The sequence below is a fragment of the Carassius carassius genome, chromosome 14 (genome assembly GCF_963082965.1).
Source record: "Carassius carassius chromosome 14, fCarCar2.1, whole genome shotgun sequence".
Taxonomy (NCBI): Eukaryota; Metazoa; Chordata; class Actinopteri; order Cypriniformes; family Cyprinidae; genus Carassius; species Carassius carassius.
Genome location: NC_081768.1, coordinates 15495026 through 15518199, shown reverse-complemented (window position 1 = coordinate 15518199; position 23174 = coordinate 15495026). Strand labels below are relative to the sequence as shown.

General features: G+C 35.7%; 1 protein-coding gene across 2 annotated transcripts in view; it reads right to left on the bottom strand.

Moving 5' to 3' along the window:
• Positions 1-4015: 4015 nt before the first annotated feature.
• rgs17 (regulator of G protein signaling 17) overlaps positions 4016-23174 on the bottom strand; it is a 60534-nt gene continuing 41375 nt past the window's right edge. The window contains exons 1-6 of one of the 2 annotated variants that reach the window (XM_059566326.1): positions 17249-17427; positions 14836-15065; positions 9097-9227; positions 6543-6617; positions 6048-6279; positions 4016-5184 (exon numbers count right to left, since the gene is read on the bottom strand). In XM_059566326.1, coding sequence (XP_059422309.1) covers positions 4999-5184; positions 6048-6279; positions 6543-6617; positions 9097-9227; positions 14836-14838 — 627 coding nt within the window. In that variant the 5' untranslated portion in view covers positions 14839-15065; positions 17249-17427 and the 3' untranslated portion in view covers positions 4016-4998. Of the gene's footprint in view, positions 5185-6047; positions 6280-6542; positions 6618-9096; positions 9228-14835; positions 15066-17248; positions 17428-23174 lie in introns of those variants that run through there. The other variant, XM_059566327.1, reaches the window with a different exon arrangement.

Here is a 23174-nt window from a genome sequence, read left to right as displayed (position 1 = left end):
TATTTTGAATAGTAAAAGCATGCCGAATATAAAAGATCACTTTTCTCCTATGAGTTATTGTCATTTACAAAGGCATTATAGTTTGTCCCCTGGTATTAAAAACAACAGAAATATGATTAAATACTAGATCATTTTAAAATAGTTTATATTAAAATAAGTGATTTTTATAAGGACTCATATCATGGCACAGCTCTAAAGAACGCCTTGTGAAGGCCTGATCTGTGTCTGATCAGAGGAAAAACAAAACAGGGCAAGTCTGTATTCTGTAAGAAAGAAATATTGTGACAATGGGATGACAGGTTGGGTATTTCATTATGTGACACATAATAAGCACCAAACACTTATATAATAAGCACAACCTCAAGATGATGATGTTTTTGTTTTGTTTTTGAGCAGAGGACAATGACAGAAGCTGAACGACTAAAATGCTAAAATACTATCAGTTCACACTTATTTCCGAAGATCTTGGCTTTAACATCTTTCTGCATGTGCAAATGTCTTTTGCTTACAGCGTGCATCATGCATTCAGGCCCAGAGAAGAGCACAGGCTTTAAAAGACAAACTCCTTCCCTTGGGATATTAATGATAAATCATAGATCATCGCCTAAACATTCAAGGCACTTCAGGGTGACTGTGATAAACTGTGATACAAAAGTCAGTTTGCCTCCAGAGTCTGAAAGATGACATTATAGCAGTTGATAATTCTCCATTTTTTGTCAATCATTTTGAAATCGTTTGGAATTTTTATATATCTAATGACTGTACCTGGCAGATTGCTTGTGTGATTGTATTAATAAGTAAAGTTTGTGGTAGACAATGTTTTAGCAATAACATGTTGAAATGAAATAATTCAGCACTTACTCTGTGAAGTTAGTCGTAGTCAGGCTTTTTAATCATGAAAACAATCGGAATGTAATTGTGAACTGATATAAACAACTATTCAGAGTCCACCATGAGGCTTTAGAAACACAACAATAAATGAACTATGAATAATGATTTTAAAGTCAGGCAACACATTTTAATGAAAAATGTTACCTGATCTCTTTTTAGTTTCATTCGATAGTGGAAAATGATTTAATGAAAGAAAAGCTGATGTACATGAAGCCTTCCCTCCTTGCAATATTCAAATATACTGAGGGTCATTAAAATTCAGGTTACCCTAAAGAACCCTTCAAATCAATGGCACTGATGTCTTATGAATGTAAAGAGCATATTTCATGTGCTAACAATGAAGAACTGTGAAAGGTGTAGCACACTAGTAATGCAGTGACTACCGAGTGCTGCTGTTAACACTTTTTTTTTCTGTAATTACAACAATCCGTATATCACATAATGCAAGCACATGCTATAACAGATACAGGAATAAATGATTGTTAAGCAGATTTTTTTGTTTTTGCATGGGCACAAACTGTTTAGCTTTAGTATAAACAGGAAGAAAACAACATAACTATAGGATGAGAAGTTTAATCAATGAGGTTGAGCTAAAATTCAGTCGCTAAAAGCGCCTGGCAGTTCACCTGTGGCTCAAAACCAAGTCAAAACAATCAAAATGTGTGCGAGCTACGTTGTTTTTCAAGGCTTGGTCTTCTATATTAAGCATGTGGAGAGAACAGAACCAAGAGGTAGATATTCTTGTTCATGAAAACCGTGTTTAAAGTGCCCAAAGTAGCCCTTCAACCTTTGCAAAAAAGACTGAAGCACCCTTAAAAACAAGAATAGACACTCGCTTCAAACTCAAATAATTCAATTACTTCCCTCCTGCCCAATGCAGTTTTCCATCACTTGAACAAATAAACTTCAGCATGCACAGTACCTTACATTCAATATGCACTTTACATCAATAGTGAACTGTCAACCCACAGTAGACACAACACAGATTTATTTCAATCTTAATTGAGTAGCTTTTTCATCAAGAAGGATTCATATATGACATATTATGTGACCGGAGAGAAAAGGGCAAATGTAAACCAGTGTTCCACCCAATTTCAGGAAAACATTCCTCAGTTACTAATTTTTCCAATATGACAATTAATATATTTGCATAGGCAATATGGGATTAGCCCTTAAACAGTACGTTTCCTGAATTCTTCGTGAGTATATATCATAATTATGCTAAAAAAAAATTCAACAAACAAACAAAAGAAAATGCTACTCTTCTTTGTAAACCCATTTCATTTACAGTATTAGGCTTCAAGTAGATCAAAATAAACATTTAACATTAACTAGATGAGAAAAAAAAAAAAGAACTAAGCATAACGAGAGGTAGTGGAAAACCAGTGAAAACGAGCCGCTTCTATAATCACATAGCACAGGCTCCACTTCATTTGCTTAGAAAAGGAGCCTTTTGGCAAGAAAGGTTGTTTTTTCCAAGTCCTACCAAGCTGATAAAATCATTATCAACAGCTGTTAGCCATCACGATGACAGCCGTCAAGTGAAAAACTCCTAAACTCTCGAAATCTGATAAAACATTAGCAGCAAAAATAAAGTTGAGGCATTGAAATGAAACAGACAACTACTCTCTAAAAGGATGGTTCACTGCAAAGGGACTAAATGTGACATCGCATGTTCTTGTGTTATTCTGCAATTCAATTAATAATAAGTGAAAATGTCAAATTTGAATAATACCTTCATCTGTTAAACTTTTTAACGATAGTTTTTATCAAACGATTCCATCTGCAGCCAAATATAGTAGCATAATACTGCATGAATTTCCATTTCTTATTTGCGTCACATTTTTTGTCAATAATAAGAACTTCGGTTTCCATTTTTTCATCATTTAAATGAACATGATTATCTTCTACTATGATTTATTTTAAATCTATCCTTATCTGCTTTAAATAATCATATATATTCACTCTGTCCAGTAGTTTCAATGACATTGGACTTCCTGGATTACTGACATGTATGGATTGAAATAGTCATACAGTCACATTAATTTTCATTGACATTTACCATAAAACTTACAGTAAATGTGTGTCAATTACCCCCCTCAAAGATAGTTTGGTACAGTAAATGTCCATGTGTCATACCGGGTCTTTTTCTTTTCTTTTTTTAGAGCAAGAAAATTTTGATTTATTGCTCATTTCTTTAATGACATGATTCTTTTTCTTTTAAAACAAACAAGAAAATTCAATCATTATGTTTTAGAAATGTTGGAAAGCCAAGCTTCCCATGCCGGTTCGCTGCTTCAGCAAGTAAACTAAACTACTAGGTAACACCTATTAAAGGACCTACTCACATTGGATGATGCTTAAACACTTGAATAGTTCAAAGAAGAATATCTATGCACTCGGTAAAGTGACAAAGGTCTTCATTTTAATGTGGTAAACCTGCAGAGTGAATGGCACTTAACTCTCAGAGCACCAGTAAGAAAACCCAACAACAACACACTTGATCATGACTAACTTAACAAATGTTCATTCATTGGCACAAGAGTTCAGGAAAAGTGACACTTTGAGGTTGGGTGTGGTGACCAAAAAAACATTGGTTTAAATGCAATTCACTCGCTAAAAGGTGAGAGTGGTTTAACACACCAGTAATTTAAATATCGTGTTCTCATGCACTGGATGCTGCGATTGCAATAGCACATAAATGTCTCGAAAATTGAACAGCAACATTCAAGTTTGAATCCAACAACACGTTCTCGAGGGACACACGTCTAAACCTCGAAAGGAAATCATCTTTTGTAAGTATCATCATCAACGTGATGCTTCCCGCAGAGGTTCACATCATATCTGGGTTGAGTATTGCAATGTGTACGTGAAACAACAGAAGAAACGCATGCTGGAAAAAAGTATTCTAAAAAAGACTGACTTGCTTAGTTTTTTTGTTTTCTCGATAACCTGCAGTTTTCCGAGCTGTGAAAATGACCGCTCCTTGTTTCAAGTCGCAAAAACGAACATTTGGACTCGGAGGCAGAGAAAAGTTTCCCTGACGGATCCGACTCCGTCGCACCACCTCATCGAGCAGGTCATTAAATAGACCTAGTGTAACTCTCAAAAACAAGGCATAGTGTTCACTACACTTTTGTTTAATAAAATACATTTCTTTAATGTGTAAGACAATTCGAAGCTCTTTTAAGAACCTCCAGAACGTTGGTGAGTGATTTTCAAGCAATCCTCGGTCAGTCCGGCGAAGCTTACAGCCCATGACATACAGTACCTGTGCTTCTCTCTGTTAGTAACGGACTGGGAGGGGCTAGGAGGACTCACACAATAAACTGTCATCACCAGCATCAGCAGCTTTTGTGCCCTTACTCAGTGGCATTGTGATTTTTGCAGAGAGAAAGAAATGTTCATGATTAATTTAGCTGCCCAATCACAACACTAGCTAGCCCTTATGTTTCCCAGTTAAAGAACTGTCGACACGCAAAGACAGAGTTTGGACGGAGGTTACGCTTTCCAGCTTCTCTTTTACAAAACATTTGGCACAGCTAATTTTCCCTTCGCTTATGAGAGCTTTACAATGTTCTCTCCCCTTTGTAAAAAAAAACAAAAAAACATTGTAGTCCGGGGCTTAAATGTCAAACTGGAGTAAATTCCATAACCTTGTATCATGCAAAGGTTTTCTAGCTTAACATCTACCACTTATCCGTTGTTTTTTGATTTTCTTAAAAAAATAATAATAACAACATTATTCAGCTGCCTTCAGATATGCGAGGCATAAAAGATGGAAAGGATCAGGTAGAAAGAACACAGAGAAAGTGACCAAGTGATGTAAACAGGAAGAGAGAGGAGATTTGAGGAGTCAAAAGAGACAAAACAGGTGAATGAAAAAGACAGTAGGAAGTATGCATCTGTCTGATTTCCTACATGTTTTTTTTCTGTGTCACAGTTGCCTGAGCAGCTCATATTGGCACTTAAACAGAACTGAACTTCAGGGTCACTAGTGGATGCTCAGAATTGCTTTACTACTCACTCTTGAAATAAGAAACATCACACCTTTTGAAAGTGGCACCTTGGGGCTTTTTTTTTTGTCACAAATCTTCTTGCTGAAACCTAGGTGTCTAAGCAGGCCCTCTTGCTGTTAAGGAGATCCCTGTAAACAGATGAGTTGAGAAATCTAGGGAAGGAGTCTCTGTGCATGAGGGTGTAGATCTGAAGCTGGGCCTCCTCATACATCGTACTGCTGGGTTCTGCCAGGCTCTGGTTGATGCCTTCCCTCACCCGTGAATCCAAGCTGACCTGCCGGCCGACAACAAATGTAAAGATCAACAACTTTCCGTGAAGATTATATGTAAATATATGTTTATATTTTGTGTGAAAGATTGCACTATATTGAATATATTGCATTACTAAAATTCAAAATATGTTTTTTTTTGTCCATTAAAATATGTCCATTTTTCTTAAAACATGGCAAAAAAATCCAAACTGACCATTTTGAGAATTTACTGTGTATAAAATTTTTTAAGAACCTTTAATATTAATAACTTAAAGGCTTTATGTGAAATATTGTATGCAAATTTATAATTTGTAAATGTAGATTATAGGGTACTTTTATTTTTATAATTATAGAAAAACATGCGAGGCGGGGGGGGGACTCAGATGTGAAGTTTGAAGATACATATTTTTCATTAGACTCAAGTTGTACATATAAAAACACCCATATATAACATTCACAAATTGTGAGATGGCAAAAAAAAACTGACCAGCTATTTAGAGTTTGCACAAAGATCTCCAATAGCTTAAAATATTTTTATGTGGTTTGGCCATTTTTTATATGAATAAATAGTCATTACCTTAAAGCTTATTGCAAAATATTTACAGCAAAAATAATTTGTAGGAATAAAATGCCGAGCATATGAGCTTAGCAAAACAGAAGTGATGTTTTTATCTACATTTGTGTATAGAAAAAAACACACCAACCAACCCATGAATATCCCAAATTATTTTTGTCAGGTGGCAATTCAGAACATGTTGGTGCCCAAAAAATGCTAGAGAATATATTTTGTTTTGTTATTAATGTAATATGAATATCTTATATTTTTATGTTGTCATATTTTGTTTATGGTCATATTGCAGTCACAGACAGCATCACGTATTCTAACCTCTTTTGGCGAAAGAATGGAGACGTAGTCTTCATAAATGATCCTGGCTTTTTCTTCGATAGCTGATGGGTTGGTTTCTTTCTTTAGTTCATCACAGGCCATCCAGAACATCAGGTTTTCTTCACTGTACTCAGACCGCAAGAACTCCCGGAAAACATCCCTCCCCTCTGCAGAGCGCATCATCATCTCAAAGCTCCGAGACCAGGCAATCAGCTCATCCAGTGTGGGATGTCTTCAAATGGGAGACAATGAAAAAAAAACAGGAACTACCCATTTAAAAGAACTTTACCTTAGCTGTCAGTAAATACACTGTATGGAAATGTATTGAAAGGCACTTAATTAGAAATTGAATTGCCCCAAAAAGGACTTGGTAACAAACTGAGATTTCATTCATTTTAACAGGACGTTGGAGAGGTATGAACAGAAGCACTATTAAAAAAAAAAAGTAGCAAACATCTTGTCCCTGAACAATAATAGACGTTTCTAATAACTCACTGTTCCTCTGTTGCTTCTATGCTATCCATCTTTGTACATGTTTGCCTCTCTGAACGTTCCCTTCTGTCTTCATTCCTAGGGTGAGAAGAGAAGTGTTAGACACAGCAAAGTCTCTGTTTTTCTTACTGTTTCTTACTTCTTAAAGAGATAGTTCACTTAAAAATGAAAGTTGTGTTATTAATTACTCACTCTCATGTCATTCCAAACTGTAAGACATTTGTTCATCTCCAGAACACAATTTAAGATATATTTGATGAATTCTGAGAGCTTTCTGACCCTCCATAGACAGCAATGCAACTTAAATGTTCCCAGGTTTAGAAACGTAGCAAGGACACCGGTAAATAGTCCATGTGACATCAGGGGTCCATCCATAATTTTTACGAAGCAACAAGAATACTTTTTGTGCACAAAGAAAACAAAAATAACAACTTTATTCAACAATTCTTCTCCTCCTCATCCGGTCTGCTGTGGCATGCTGCCATTGTGGAAAGAGTATCACAACGTTTAGGAGAAGAATTGTTAAAGTCATTATTTTCATTTTCTTTGCGCACGAAAAGTATTCTCGTAGCTTCATAAAATTACGGTTGAACCCCTGATGTCACATGGACTGCTATAAAGAATAATTTCTGTTGTGTTGCTGTCTATGGAGGGTCAGAAAAATCCAGATCATCTTACGGGTTTGAAACGAAATGAGGCAGAATAATTAGTGACAGAAGGGGGGGGGGGGTGAACTATCCTTTTAAATGTTTCTCTCACTCCCTTCTGGCCCCGAGTTTGGAATAAAAAACTGACTTGCAATAAAAGTCTATCCATAATCTAAATACTAAAATTCCTCCTCTAGTCCAAAAAGAGCTTTTATTGAAACTAAGCTACAAATTACAGGTGAACATCGCCTGTGTTTCTCAGTTCAAGTCTCTGTACAGCAAGTATAATTGCGTTTGTTAGCCATGGGGTTCGACAAGCTGACAAGATTCTAAATATATAACATGTACTACACAGCTGTTTTGCATGTGATGTGGGACAGAAATAGCCATTTACCGTGCAGATAGTGGAAGTGTTTAGTGGGGGGATGGCTGTGGAAACCCGAGGTTACAAAGTAGGGTTTGTACTGCCTCCTCAATGTTTTCTTTTTTTCATGCAATATTTGTATTCATTCATGTTATTTATAGTCCCCCTGCAAGCTGTGCTATGGCCTTTCCAATCTTTCTTTGCTCAGTGGCCCAGCCTCAAACTCCAGCTACTTTTTTCTCCATATTATTACAACTCTTTAAGGAACACTTTTTCTTGCAATTTATTTAAAGAGTTACAACAGCCAGAAATTCATTCTAATGTAATGTGTGTGTTTGTAGACAAGATTCAAAAATAAATTAAACGAAACATCAAATAAAAAATAAATTAATAGCTGTGGATAAAGACAAGTTGTTTTCTTCTCATTAGTATTAGTGGCACTTATATTTGTGTTTTACTCCTGCTTAAAAGTGCACTCAGTAATTATATATATTATATTATATATTAGCTTGCATACTGAGACAAACCCTCTTCCAGATATTTTTCTTAATATTCCTGTTGGAGGATTTTAAAAGGCATTGCTAACATATAACAATGCAAAAATATGTTTTGCGTAAACTCATAAAATTCTATTAATTATAGCTTGGTAATTTACACAATGGCAATACATGTTAAAAATTAATAGGCTGCCTAGCAGAAAGCTAAAATGGCCATTGCTCAGTCAAGGTTTGAGTTTATATTATAGTGTCAACCTGAAGATATACTGCATTTAACAAATTTTATATTATCATACATTTCTGTAAATTCAGCAAAAAGACGGAATGTTTTAAAGTGAGACTAACCAAGTAATACTATGAAACCACCACAGAATTCATCAAATCCAATGATAAAACTAGTTTTGTTAGTTAAAACGCATGTTACAAAAGACTAAAACCATGGAAAGTAAAATGGCAACACCTGCTCAAACTAAAGTAAGAGTGAACCCACAAATATTTAGCATATACACTATGGTTTAAAAGTTTGGGGTCAGTAAGATTTTTTTTACTTTTATTCAGCAAGGATCCATTCAATTGATCAAAAGAGAAAGATATTTATAATGTAACAAAAGATTTCGGTTTTAAATAAATATAAATTAATTCTGAAAAAACAAAAAAGAATCACTGTTTCTACAAAAATAGTAAGCAGCTGTTTTCAACATTAATAATAAGAAATGTTTCTTGATGACCTAATCAGCATATTAATATGATTTCTGAAGGATCATGTGACACTGAAGACTGGAGTAATGCCTGCTAAAAAAAATCAGCTTTGCATTGTTTTACATTTTTACATTTAAAATATTTCACAGCATTTTTTACTATATTTTTGATCAAATGAATTCAAAAGCATATTTAAAAATCTTACCAACCCAAAACTTTTGACCGGTAATGTACCTGAGGCAGGTAATGGTGATAAAATACATGCTGCTCAATGTAAAACTCATCGTTAAGCAAATAGCTCCCATGCAACTAGATCTTTACAGCAGAACATAAAGAAGGATGAGGTGTACCAGAGGCATTTGCAGCATCCACACCAACACAGACAGCAGGTGTTGGGCCTCGGGTGACCAGGCGCCTGCGGGGGTCCTTCAATGCGTCCCTGCTGCCTTTTCCTCATTTCAACTCCACTCACACTCTGAGGCTGTGGACAGACACATCTGATTAGAAACAAAGCAATGGGGGCTTGGGAACTGTTTTAGCTGAAGTATCTTGTTAACTACAGATGTTTCTAAATCTAAAGTAAAGAAGAAAGAGATGATTAATGATTTGCAGATTCCAGGGAGAGATTTATGCTAGCTTTTCCAATGGAAGCGATCATAAGGATGCTCAGTATCTGAGCTTGCTGGACCGTTTCCTACTCTACTGTCAGATGCTTATTGATGCAGCTGAAATCTACAAGAATGCATGTGAGAGACTGAGAGGCAGGCAGACAGAGAGACAGACAGACAGAAAGTAAAGAAATCCCCTCTTCAGACTACACATTTATTCCTCTGGGAAGATGCTAAATTAGTTTGAGCTGTAGGAGGGAGAGAGAGATGCTCCCCCAGCCCTGAACACACAGGCAATAGTAGTATGGGATCTCACATGTTCTAACACATGAGCAAACGCAACAGTTTTCATTTCAGGAAGAAAATTGCTTATAAAAAATGCAATGGCTGTTGCTTCCTGTTTCTTAAAAGAAATTAAATAAAACCATATGAATCCTTCTTAAACGGTTCTTCAAGAGGAAACTAATTAGATAAATAGATAAGGTACATTGTCAAGGAAACCTTTTTGAAACTAAATGAGTCATTGATATTTAGTTCTGTTTAACCGTAAAAAGAAAAATCATACATTTTAAATGTGCGAAAAAAGGTTAACATTTGGGAGCTTCCTAGTACATGAACATAGACTGAAAGCCATCAAATTCTCATTTAAGATTTCATGATGGAGGCTTGGCGCCAAATAAAAATAAATCTCCATGCAAATCAACATTTTTACATGTACACCGGCAACCAGAGAGCATATGTGAAATAAAATGGTTTTCAATAAATTCTTCCATGTTTGGTTCCCAATATCACTGGCTGGTTAAAAACAACATCAGAGCAAAGATTTTAACCACAAACATTTTAACTGCGTTGCATGTGTTTCCAAGAAGCATTCTTTCAGGAGAGAAAATAAGCAAGTGTTGTTACTGTGAGCTCTGCTCTACTCTAACTGTGATCCATCACCATACCATTAACATGTCTTTAAAACACATGGGTGATTATTCAGTTTGACAGTTTTATTAATAGTGACCATATGGTCTTGGTAATATGGAAGCACCTTACTTGCATACATATGAGCATAGAAATTCAAAAGATAATTTTGTCATTTGTGATATCTGATATCTAATATATATATATATATATATATATATATATATATATATATATATATATATATTTTTTTTTTTTTTAATTAACCGTTATTTTTGTTAATTAAAATATTATATATAATATTATATCTATTATAATTATATAATACATATAATGTATATAATGTATAATGCAAAATGATTATAATGTAGAAATATTTTAATATGTGACTAAATATTTTAATTAACCCAAAAATTTCATTGCATGGGGGAAAAAAATAGTATGGAAGCCTATGGCTGCCAGCAAAATTCTTCAATATATCTTTTTTTTTGTTTTTTTGTTTGTTTGTTTTTTTTACAGAGAAAAAAACTTAGGTACTAAAACTAAAAATTAAATAAATTGTAATTACAGCTTAATCTTACAATAATAATAAAATATAAATATAATAATAATAATAATGAATAATAAAAACTAAAAAAAAAAACTTAATTGAAAGTAGTAATAAGTTTATCTGAAGAATAGACTGAAAATTAAATTTAAAATGGTTTAAAAAAGCTACTAAGGTAAATGTTGACAGATGTTTAATTTCATAGTTAACTATCCATTTAACCCCTGCACCACTTCAGGTGTATTGTGGCCTTTATGGGACTTGCCTCATTACTCTTTTCAGTTAATCGCTTTAAACTCGGCAAGTTGTTTGCGTGAACTGCAAATACATAATTTGGCAATAGACTAGGGCTGAAACGATTCCTTGAGTAACTCGATTACAAAAAATGATCGAGGCAAATTCCTCTGCCTCGAAGTCTCTTTTAATTTATTTTAAATCTCACGTCAGGTTCTTTCGCAATGAGTTTTTTACGCGTTTACGTCACCCACAAAGCGGAAGGAGACAAGCGCTGCGTCCGAAATCGCATACTGCAAGGAGTCAGCAGTGTTTTGATTTGAGGGCGCAGGCAAACGTAAAGAGAACGTCGTGGCTTGTGTCCATTGCAAGATAGAGCTGGCATTCCACAACAAGGGCCCTATGATTTCAGCGATGCAGAAAACGGGGAGGGAATCGTGGAATCCAGTCATAAAAAAGGAATTTACAGTTTAATGCGGAATGGCATGCAATTTGCCAAATTTTGAATGAATTTATCAAAAATAGGTCATTGCACTTACATCAAATCACGATATGGACTAATATCTGTAAATATTACGCTGGAACAGTCTATTTAAATATGAATCCTGCATGTTCTGCGTGTCTCTGTTAATGAATGGAGTAGAAGCGCGTCTTCTTTTTTATCACACACAATGAAGCGCACGTGACGCTCCGGTAATTTCAGCATTTGCTGTCTCACTAAATAAGGACGTGAACACATGAACAACATCTCCAGAACTGCTCTGACAGTCACTTCATGAGCATCTGACCGTTTGATTTGAGTAAAACTAGCGTCACATCACATACACAGAACTGTAAAGGTACGTCAACCCGTCAAAATAAAAGTCCTGTATTACTATTGTTCAGCAGAATATACATAGCCTACTACCAAAAAAAAAATGAAACATTATTTTTTTTTAAGGTTTAATCACACAACATTTCTTCCATGTTTTATTTTTAATAGCAAATCCCCTTTGTTTACCAAAAAGTTAAGTTAATTTTCAATAATTAAAAGATAAATTAAATTAATGTTTTATGTGTTTAATGTTTAATGTGCATCTCAGAAAATGCTTTATTTAAAACCCCAACCGAATGGCACTTAAATGCACTTAATTCATCTGTCAACTTTATCTGATTACTGGATTAATCGATGGAATTTGGTAGAATACTCGATTACTAAAATATTCGACAGCTACAGCCCTACAATAGACTTTGGGAAACCCTGGTAAACATGATGCCTCATTCAAGGCTCTCAACAAATTTGTTCATGTTAGCACAAAGCTTTCTGGAAATTGATCTTTTGGCAGGGTTTGGCAGCACAAACACCATATCACATCACCTAGACATCTGATCCAAACATTTAGGGACAAACAGTCTGGGCACTAAACGGAGAAGCTGGAGGTCTGGGACAGTATCAAATGATTGTTTCCCAGTATGGTATTGGTAAATATCCCATAACCACAAAACCACAGGGCATTTGGTTGGCTGACTTTTTGTCGCAATGTGTGGTGCATAATTTAAAGATTCACTGCTGATTGAAATGCATTGCAGTGATAAAGGACAAAAACAACACAACAGCAATTTTTTGTAGGAAAACACAGCATTAAATATGCTACACAAAATATGCTATAAAAATAAATATATAAAGCATACTGCATATGAAAGGAAACATTTTGTTTGTTATTTAGTATTTGTATTGTGCTTGTAGGGTAATAGTAGTCTACTGTTTTCTTAGTCTCATTACATTCCATCAATATTACTGAAATCACATACACCAAAATATGATTACTCTGAATATATAGACCTTGAAACAGACCTTACCTCTAAATTCATCCTAACAGTTAGACCATCTACCTGGTGATGAAAGCTCAGTTTGTCTGTGATGTGATGTAATGTGAACAGAGAGTTTACCCTAATGGAGCCACATAAATCAAATATGCAAAACATAACTACCATCAGTTATTCAGTGCCTGGCAATGGAAAACATGCATCCTGATGCAAAACACACTGAGAAGTCCCTTTGTTCACATCTAGAGCATTGATCAACAGCTCTGCACAATATGTAAAACAAGAAGTTATATTGAGGAAAAAACAATTATACAACCAGACTCAGTCTGATTTCACAGAAAGTCATATATCATTTTATATCATGCTAAGCTCAAAAAAATGAATAGTGCTAAACACTAGTGACAGACCAATGTATGAGACAATATTTGGCTGGGGATAATTCACACGTTCTGTTTTTAGATACTATCAGTGAATGTCATGTAAATATTCTGTCAAAATTGTTCATTGTCATTATCATGTGTCTCCATTGCTTTAAAGGGATATTTCACCCCCCATAAGAAATCTATGATAATTTACTCATGTTTCAAACCTGTATGTTTTCTTTCTTCTGTGGAACATAAAATAAGATATTATGAGAAATGTTTTAGTGGTTTTGTCCATACAATACAAACCAATAGTCACCAAAAAGGTTTGGTTATAAACATTCTTCAAAATATGTTATTTTGTATTCAACAGTAGAATGTCAGTTGTACAGGTTTACAGCAACATAAAGAGTTAATTATGACAGGATTTTCATTTTGGGGGGAACTTTCCCTTTAATAATTACATTTCATCAGCTATAGTCAGTAATAAAGTACTGCCCTGGACCATGCATACAACTGACCAATCAGAATCAAGTATTCCAGAGAGCCATGCAATAATTTATGTTAATAAAAGAGCTTTCCAGCGAAGAGAAGGCTGAAACAACTGGCAAAGATAATCTGTCTGGGACATAATAGTATAGTATAGTATATATTTATAGTATATGCCATGTCAGCATCTAAGGCTATTTTCATGGCAAAAACAATTAAAGAATACAATTAAAGTAAAGAAAATAAAAACCAGCAAACAAACAAACACAAGTTATATTACACACGATTTTTTACATTAACATATGATTTACATTAACAAAAATTTTTTTTTACAGAACATGCATTGAGTGTAGTCTTCACCTTTAAGCAAAAATGCAAGTGTCAGTCTTGTACGACCTATGCCACATCTGGTAAACACTACTTGATCAAATCTAGTTTTGAAAGAGATTAAATATCTGTGCGAAACTTCCGGATGTATTTCATGTAATTCATTATTTGTACATGTATCTGGCCTCTAATAATTCTTCTGCCTTTGGTGTGTGTTTCTGTTACAGATATTGAAACATCTACCCAAAGAAATCTTTTTCTGTTCCAGTAATGACTGCTAAATGGATCACAAATGTTTTTTAAAGTTTGAATGCATTTAAAAAATTGTAAATAACAGAAGAGGTTCCTTTAATTGCACATATTTCTAACAACAAGCATTTGAGCGCTCACTTCCCTGCTTAAAATACATTACTGTCCGCATTTGTGAATTACATTACAATGTGTGAAAATGCCTCTGCGTGCGAGCATGCTCAGATGCCGCTGTCTAACCCCGTTCTCCCACTGGAAGTCTCATGCGCCCTTGTGCACTTCCCCATACACATTCCATGGCAGCAAGTGATGCATAGCATAGGCCATGGCTGGCTGCACAACAGAAGCCACCTAGAGCCGTTACCCACAAAGCCTAGCTTGAGAAACATGTCACAATGCAGTTCTAATACATGTGATAATCACACAGAGGCACGTTTCACCCACATTTCTCACCTTGTGCAACATCACATCACCGCTCGGTAAACACGTCTTGTGATTTTCCACATCATCAGTGCACTTGCAATCACTCTAGGAGAGGACCCCCCCACCCCAACTTACCATGCAAATTAGCAGCAATCCATCTGAAGATCAGGTAAGAAAATCATGACTGTAATGTCAAACATTGAGACTGGCAGAGAGCTGAAAAACAAAATGTGGCCTTCTTGTATCTTCTCTTATCATGCCTGATGGAGAATGCGGGAGGTGGGTGGAGGTAGGTTTCAAACACCTGGTATTTGCAGGCACACCCTTTCCTTGAGTCAAGGGCTAAATGATCCAGGATAAGACATCTGAGAAATAAATCACACCAGAAAGAAAGCATCAGAACTGCTTTAATCTAGGGCTACAATTACTAACAACTGATAACCATTTATATTACTCAAACTTGTAAGATTGTACTCAAAATCGAATCTGATTACTTCTGGACATGTTATAATCTAATTCTTATTTAATTAATGTTTGCCACAAGAATAATAATGTGCTGTTTGACAAAATGAAGCAAAAAAGGATGTACACTTTTATTAATAACACAAAGAACATTAAAGTCAGCATGAAATAAGCATTCATCCTATCTATTTTTAAATGCATGTTAAATATCTTATTATGTTGAACAACTCATCCATGCATATGTAATGTTACGTCATAATGTGCATAATGTAATCATGTCATAACTGGTCCTCATGTCTTTAAAATATAGTTTCCAAAAGGGTGTTTTTGCAGTTATGCCATAGACGAACCATTTTTGGTTCCCAAAAGAACCTTTCAGTGAACAGTTCCTAAATGGACCATTTGAAGAACATTTTTAAAAAAAATTGACTATAAAAAACCTTTTCTGCATTTGAAAGGTCCCATGGATGTTCAAGCTTCTTTGTCGAACCATTGATGCCAAGAACCTTTATTTTTAAGAGTGTTCCACTGAAAATGCTGGTAACACATGCAAAGCAATCATTTAAACTGTCTGAAAAGATCTTTTCCATGGCTACTTTCATTCCATTGCTACTTTAAATCAATTATTACATGTACCGAGCCTGTCCTCTAGATAAGTTAACTAATCAAATAGTAAATTTGAGTCTTTAGTGAAGAATTTATTATAAGACATTACATTTTGAAAGCAAAGATTGCATTGCAGTGCTATTGTCCCCATAAAATTTATAAAAACAAAATAATAAATCAAATTTTATAATGTGCAGATTACATGCACTACTTTACTTACTGACACTGGCAACACTATTGTAATCTCAATAACCCTTAAACTTAAAAAAACAAAAAAACAATTTCGGTTATGTTTTATCTAGGTTTTATCGACAAGTGAAAAGAGGTCAATATTTCTGCAAGGTAATACACTGCAGTACTATTATATATCACAGCAAAATGTGGAAAAAACCCAAGCATATCAGTAATAGAAAGTATACTGAAGTATACATATTTACTGGCTTTCATTTTCAGTGTATTTCCGTTTCACTCCAATGTTCAATAGTGAAACAAAAATGTAAAAATTATTTTTTTTTTTTACAAATCTGTGCATTCATTTGTGTGGAGCGGGTTACTACTGCTTGGTTTTAATGAATGGATTTAGTGACAAATCATCTGATTTGACACCCGAGATGTTCCCCACATGAAACAGATTGTTTCACACAAGCAGCTGCATTGTAAAACCAGAAGCACAAGTGAATGGGAGCAACTTCACAACTCGTATGATGATGAATGGTCAAGCAATCAGCCCTCCTCAGGAAGGAAACTCGCATCAATAACTGAATGCAGAAAAAATAATTACTGGCAAGTCCGATAAATAATATACAAACTCAAAAAATACATATATTTAATTTAAGGTCAATCGTGAGAAAATGGTCGGGAAAGAGGTAATTTAAAAGGTATCCTACACATTAAGACAAAAATTCATAGTTTAATTTCTTAACTATAACAATGCAACACAATGTTCCATGATATACAGATATAGACGGCTGTCATCCGTTATTCGCCTTCATTCCCGGCTGCAGCGGCTGTCTGTGGAATCAAACGCGGCTGTGTGTCAAAACCTACTGAGGATCTTACCTAGACAGCATGTTTATGCATCGTTGGAACATTAACGATGGTTTAAACGCCCCTACGAAGTCACCAAACACCAACGAGCGTTATAAATGCTGTTGGAACATCTCAGCCACTCGAATAATGTCCAAAAGTGCTGTCTAGGTAGGCAGCTCGCTGGGTTTTGCGACACAGCCAGCATCTTTACTTAAGTCATCGCAGGTAAACCTAAATCATTTATGTCACAAGACAGCGCGGTGCAATTGAAAGTAATGGACAAACTGTTGCCTAAAGCCGTGCTATTTTTCCCAGGCGAAATGTAACTGCCACTTTATTCTATTTTCGCAGCCGCTCTTTGATTTTCTAAGCGCAAGGAAGCAACGGCTAGCGCGTTAGCTGGCGAGCTAGCGGGACCTCCGAGACCGTTAAAGAGCGTGTGTCGCCTTACCCCTTTTGTTTTAGATGTCAGTCTTCCAAAGGGGTGTCGTTACACGTGTTTATGCGGATATCGGGGGTATCACGCGTTGAGATTACATGCTGCCGTTTTATCTCCATCAGCGGTGTTTTCCGTCCATCCGCCCAACTTCAGCACCGAGCGAGCCAGTGGAGACGCCCTGCGCATGCGCGGCGGAGCTGTCAGCTCACGGAGCGCGAGGCGAGCTGCGGACAGGATGCAGAGGCAGAGGTGCAATGACATGCTGAGATTCTGCTCTCTCACAAAAACTGCCTGCTGCACAAATATATAATATATACATACACAACACACATAACCTACGTAAAAAGGCTCTGTATAAAACATTGTATATATAGCAATGTTACAAATGTACAAAAAACAAAACAAAAAAAACATTCCATGATGGAAGAATAGTTATTAATTATTTTAAAATTTCAGTTGCTTTATTGACAAATTTTTTGCAAACTATACCCAATTTGCACACAATAGTATTGCTAAAGCACCAATAGCCTACAAATGTATTGAAATACAAATATAGATCTACAGTACAGAAAAATCTTGCTGCAATACATTAAAATTTCATCAAAACTTATACAGTTTAATTTTTTAATGTTGAAGCCTAAATGACTCTTACAGGCCTGATTATCGTGCAAAGATATTACTGATCAATAAAAATGCAAGGAAGAGAACAACCACCTAACCAGCACTGAAATAAAAATACATCAATTCAGCCTGGTGAAATGTATTTTATAATATCACAAGGTTGAATAAATAAGCAACAAATACAAAGCAACATATATTTATGCATTATGTTTGTTTTGTATTATGTTGTATATGTTGTTTTCCTCCTGACACTTGACAAATCTCCCGTCTGATTCAAATTCAGTTATAGAGATGAGCTGCCAAGATACACACAAATCAAACAAATATAGAAAACTGTGTAATTCTTTATTATAAATTATGTCTGTGCACGCACAAAAAGCAATTTATAAACATGAATATTCAAGGTGGCTGTTTTTATTTGCATTTCTCATAGACCAGATATAAAGTGATGTTGCTACAAACCACCATTGCAACATTTTGCTATCCACTAGGAGGCACTGAGACCACAGCACTCTGGTCATAGTAGGATAAGCATTAAGTGACCACCTCTGTCAAACTGATGCTTCTCTTTATCATGCCTGTGAGGTGCAGATACTACTCTTTATAGTGGTTATTAAGTTAGACCGCCAACTGGAACTGTTTGTTTAATGACAGATAATCCATAATGCTGGCTGTTCTTTTTGAAAATAATGACAACAGATAGCCAGTCCAGTGTAACTAAATATTAGTAGTATTAGCACATCATTTCACAATGTTTTGTAATGACATCTCCCCTTTCATGCTTAATATTACACATCATTTGTAGTGCTTTTTGTGAAACAGCATGATATCAGATCACACACTATGATCTGACATGGCAGTCATTATTGATGTTTTTATTGTAAATGTATCAACAATATTCTAATAGTTCTTTAACAACAATGTATGTGAATAAAATACTTTGTTAATTTTTCATTTCATTCATAATGATGAATCATCTCTAATACCACAGATTGTAAAAAGGAATAAAAAAAAAAACCTCCTGACTATTAGATCCACATTGTTATTGTTTTGTTTTTGATATTACTAAATTGCCCTTCTGCTGTACAATTAAAAACATTACAGGAAGCCTACTTATGCCTTGGAGCTAGAGCTTGTCCCCAGACTAATAAATCTTGCTTCTTGCACCTGTGGAAAGATGCTGAAGATGATTTCCATTCCTAATAGCTGTTCTAAAATTCTCTCTCCCTCTCTGACGTCCTTAGTTTCAGTTATTTTATTGTAGAGCAAATAACTTTATATCATGTCAGTAAATGGCATCAGATAATAAAATGCACAATAAAATGTAAACAAAAGCATGTTATGTTTCCATATTGCCTGGTTCTGTGGTCAGTCATTGGTCATAGAGTCGTGTATCATCATGAGCTTGTTTAAATAAAAGGTCTGATCAAAAACACTCCGGGATCACACTTCTTCTAAACATTAAAGGTGCTGTATGTACAGTAGGATTGACAACGAGGGGTTGAACTAGGTATTGCAGTCCAAATTCAAAATATTGGAGAGAGTTTTTTTTCACAAAGCCCCTCCTCCTGAGACTTGACACACACACAGGTTGCCAGATTGACGCTTTGACTCCTTTTGTTGCCAGCTTCTGTGACTGAAATGAAATATGAAATGAAATGGTTTCCTACCAACTAGCAACCCAGGTTGCCGAAATACAATTGGGAGTGGGTGGGACATTCAGGGCCAGAACGCACATTTTCAAAGTAGAATGACTGACTGTAGCATTGTTTTTCAGATCAACAAGTATGTTAACTTTGCATGTTTCTTAAATATCTGCAAACATATTATGGTATTTTTATGCTTTAGTAGAGTCAAAAACTTATATGCAGCACCTTTAAAGCAGTACAGCCGCCTGGATACGTTGAGTACTGTGATTCATTGCTGTCAGATTATTTGGGATTAGCTTTTGGTTTTGGTTTCTTTAAGATTTGATTTATTAATTTATGTTTTAGATGTGCTGAATGGCTCCCTGTCAGGGTTTTGTCCTTGAATGCTTCAGCAAAATGTTCCCTCTATTAATCTTAATACTTCAGTCATCTAAGCAGGTGTATCTCTAGCAGTGCAAGTGTGTAAGACCAATGTTTGCCATTATATTAGCATTTTTATTATCACTTGAGGTTTAGTGCTTGACTTACCACTTGACTTGAAAGAATAAATTAATTAAGTATTTATATAGGGCTTTATTGTGTATTGTTGTACACCCAAAGCTCTTTACGATCATGAGGAGGTCTCTTCTCAACCACCAACAGTGTGCAGTATCCAGTTGGATGATGCGACGGCAGACACAGTACACAGTACAAGTGTGCTTACCACACACCACGAGGCCGTGATTGACAAGGGCCGGTGGAAGTAATATTTCCAGGACACTTTACGAGAATGACCACAGAGAGTCAGGACCTTGGTTTAACATCTCACCCGAGGGATGGTGATTTTTTACAGAATACTGTCCCCGTCACTATACTGGGACATTAGGACCCACACAGACCACAGGGTGAGCACTCCCTTCTGACCTCACTAACACCACTTCCAGCAGCAACCTAGTTTTCCCAGGAGGCCTCCCATCCAGGTGACCAGCCTCAATCCTGCTTAGCTTCAGTGGGCAACCAGTCTTGGGCTACAGGGCAATATGGCTGTTAGGTTGCATTGATTTAAGAAAAGACATCTTGCATAATGATTCTTGCAGTATTGTGGACTGGTTATTATAGGGCTCTGATTATGAACTTCAGCGAAATGATCAGGCCATTTGGCTTTAACCATCTCATTACCTCAACAGCTTTGTTGCTGAAATACCAGCAGGTGTACAATGATTAGAAAAGACCTATAGAGTCATATACTGTACATATAATTACCTCGTAGACCTAAAAATGATACAATGTATAGAAGATGCTGTGATGCCATAGAACAACCATTTTTTAGTGCTTTTTTCATTTCTTCAGTGCTTTTTTCAAGGGAAAATAATAATTAAGATAACGGTGAAGGACCTTAAACAAAGCTTGTTGAGAGATGGCATTTCAGTCCAATCAGTGAAAAACTGTTTTGTGTTTTCCTCATAGGGTTTGATGAAAAAGGTCTCTTGCTGCTTATTAAGATCAAAAAATTTAAAGTTTACATTTCCCATGCTCATTATTTCACAGAATGCAGTGTCAAAGTCCCATAACCTTTGGATGAAATATCATTTTGACATTTATCACCTCTGTAAAGGCCTTGTTTAAACTGTTGTGAAGACCATTAATTACTGATCTGGAAGGATTTCTCTAAGGGTGATTTATTACAATAGGTTTAAGTTTAGCCTATAAAAGGACATAAAAAGTCCTTCGTCCTTGGCACATGGCTTGTAGTTGAAACATCATATACAATAATGGGTGTTATGGTGGAGTGCCTGTTTAATACATAATGTATAATTATAATTGTAGTCTGCCCTTGAATTGCCCCTATCATATTAATTTTTACATTCACATTTAATACTTTACATTTAACAATCTGGGATCTCATTACACAGTTTACTAGGGAAGAATAAAATCTTACATGAATAACAATCCCTCCTCCGTCAGTGTACTGCTACAAATTAATAAATAAATAATACGGACATGAAAAAAACAAAAGATTATGGAGACCAGATATAAGTCCAAGTCACTGTTGTGCTTAAACATGCACTACAAGCTGATACAGTGGAAACTGGAATTATGATTTATTCACTATCAAATCTTAGACAGGTTAATTATGGCAACGTTTTTAATGTAATGGTTGGTTTAGTAATTCATTGAAGAATCTGCCAATAACCTATGTTTAATATTTCCCACATTTAAAGAAACATTCAGTTTATCTCCACCCTTAGGAAATAAAGAACACATATGAGATCTCTTTAATATCTCTGCTGTTTTTCTAGACAGCAATAAGAATAAATTGGAGGGAGAAATAATATATTCCTAAAAAATAAAAAAGGACCCCAATGACCTCACATCTCCTTTTCAACCTGCTAATTGCCAAGAACATTAAATTTGGAATCAATACTCATACAATACAATACAATAAGAGGATTCATTATGACCCCAAGCATTTCTCATCTAATCGTACAGCACATATAGTAAATCATACATCTTCATGAAGTCTCCAGAGTTCTGAAAGAGCAATACAATTTTCCTTTGGGCATGAATCAATGCTTTATTGAGCACTTTCACAGAGGGTGAAACAGTAATGTGCGTTCAAGAATGCAAGAAATTTGAGGAGCATAACATGTACTAGTGGAGGGTTTGTGGGTGCTGATTAGCATTGTTAATAATTATAATTATTATTCTGATCACCATCAAAATCAGCTAGTCATTTAGTGTCTCGCCAACCTCAAAAGGAGTCGTGATGGGACTGTACACCTGGTCCTCATTGAGATCAGCAGTTCAGAGCATAAATGTCACCAAAAAATGAACATCTGAAAGGTAATCCAGGCAGAGCTTGAGTGAACTTTTTTGGCAGGTGCTGCTTAGTCACATCTGATTGAGATGGGTGAGCCATACATCTTTCTACACTGACACGACCATTTCTTTTGAGAATTTGACAGATAACCTTTTCAGGCACCTTTCACACTTCACCCAAAATGTCTCCTCTCGTATGATTTAGTGGTCTAAAAGGCCACACACCTCATGGCTGGGATGGCTTCTTAAGGCTTCATTGAATCTTAACAAAGAAGTTTTTTCCATCAGTGTTGTTTGGTGACCACATTGATCTTGAGTGAAAAAGACTGACAGCTTCAGTTTTCAGCTTAAACATTTTGAGTCAAATGTCAGTTATGGATTGTGTGCCCCAGGTCTCGCTGTGTCTGAAGCATCATCAACTCTGATTTATGTGCCCCTGTGGGAGTGACATTCTTAGTCAGTGTCCATATCTCTTATGATTGCTGGGCAGCAAGCTTCCCTTTACAGTCCTTCAGCTGTCCGTGGACCCTCTTCCATCTGGACTGAGGTTCACTTAATACGATGAAATAATGTTTATTGTATTTGAAAGACATATCTAATGAAAGATTTATTTAATGCAAAAATAGAGTAAAACTGTTTAATTGTGAAATCTTTTTAGATTTTTAATTTAAAAATTTGCTTGAGTGGAGATGTCCAGCGTGTCTCAAGGCCTCAAGGTTGGACGACTGGTTCTTTGGGGTGGTCCATGATGGTTCTCAGTGCCCCACACTGGTGCCATTCTTCCTGGAGGTGCATGAGGAGCTTACCAAGTTGTGGAAGGCACCTTTTTCTGCAAGAAACCGACCTGCTAACTTCTCCACCCTTTTGAC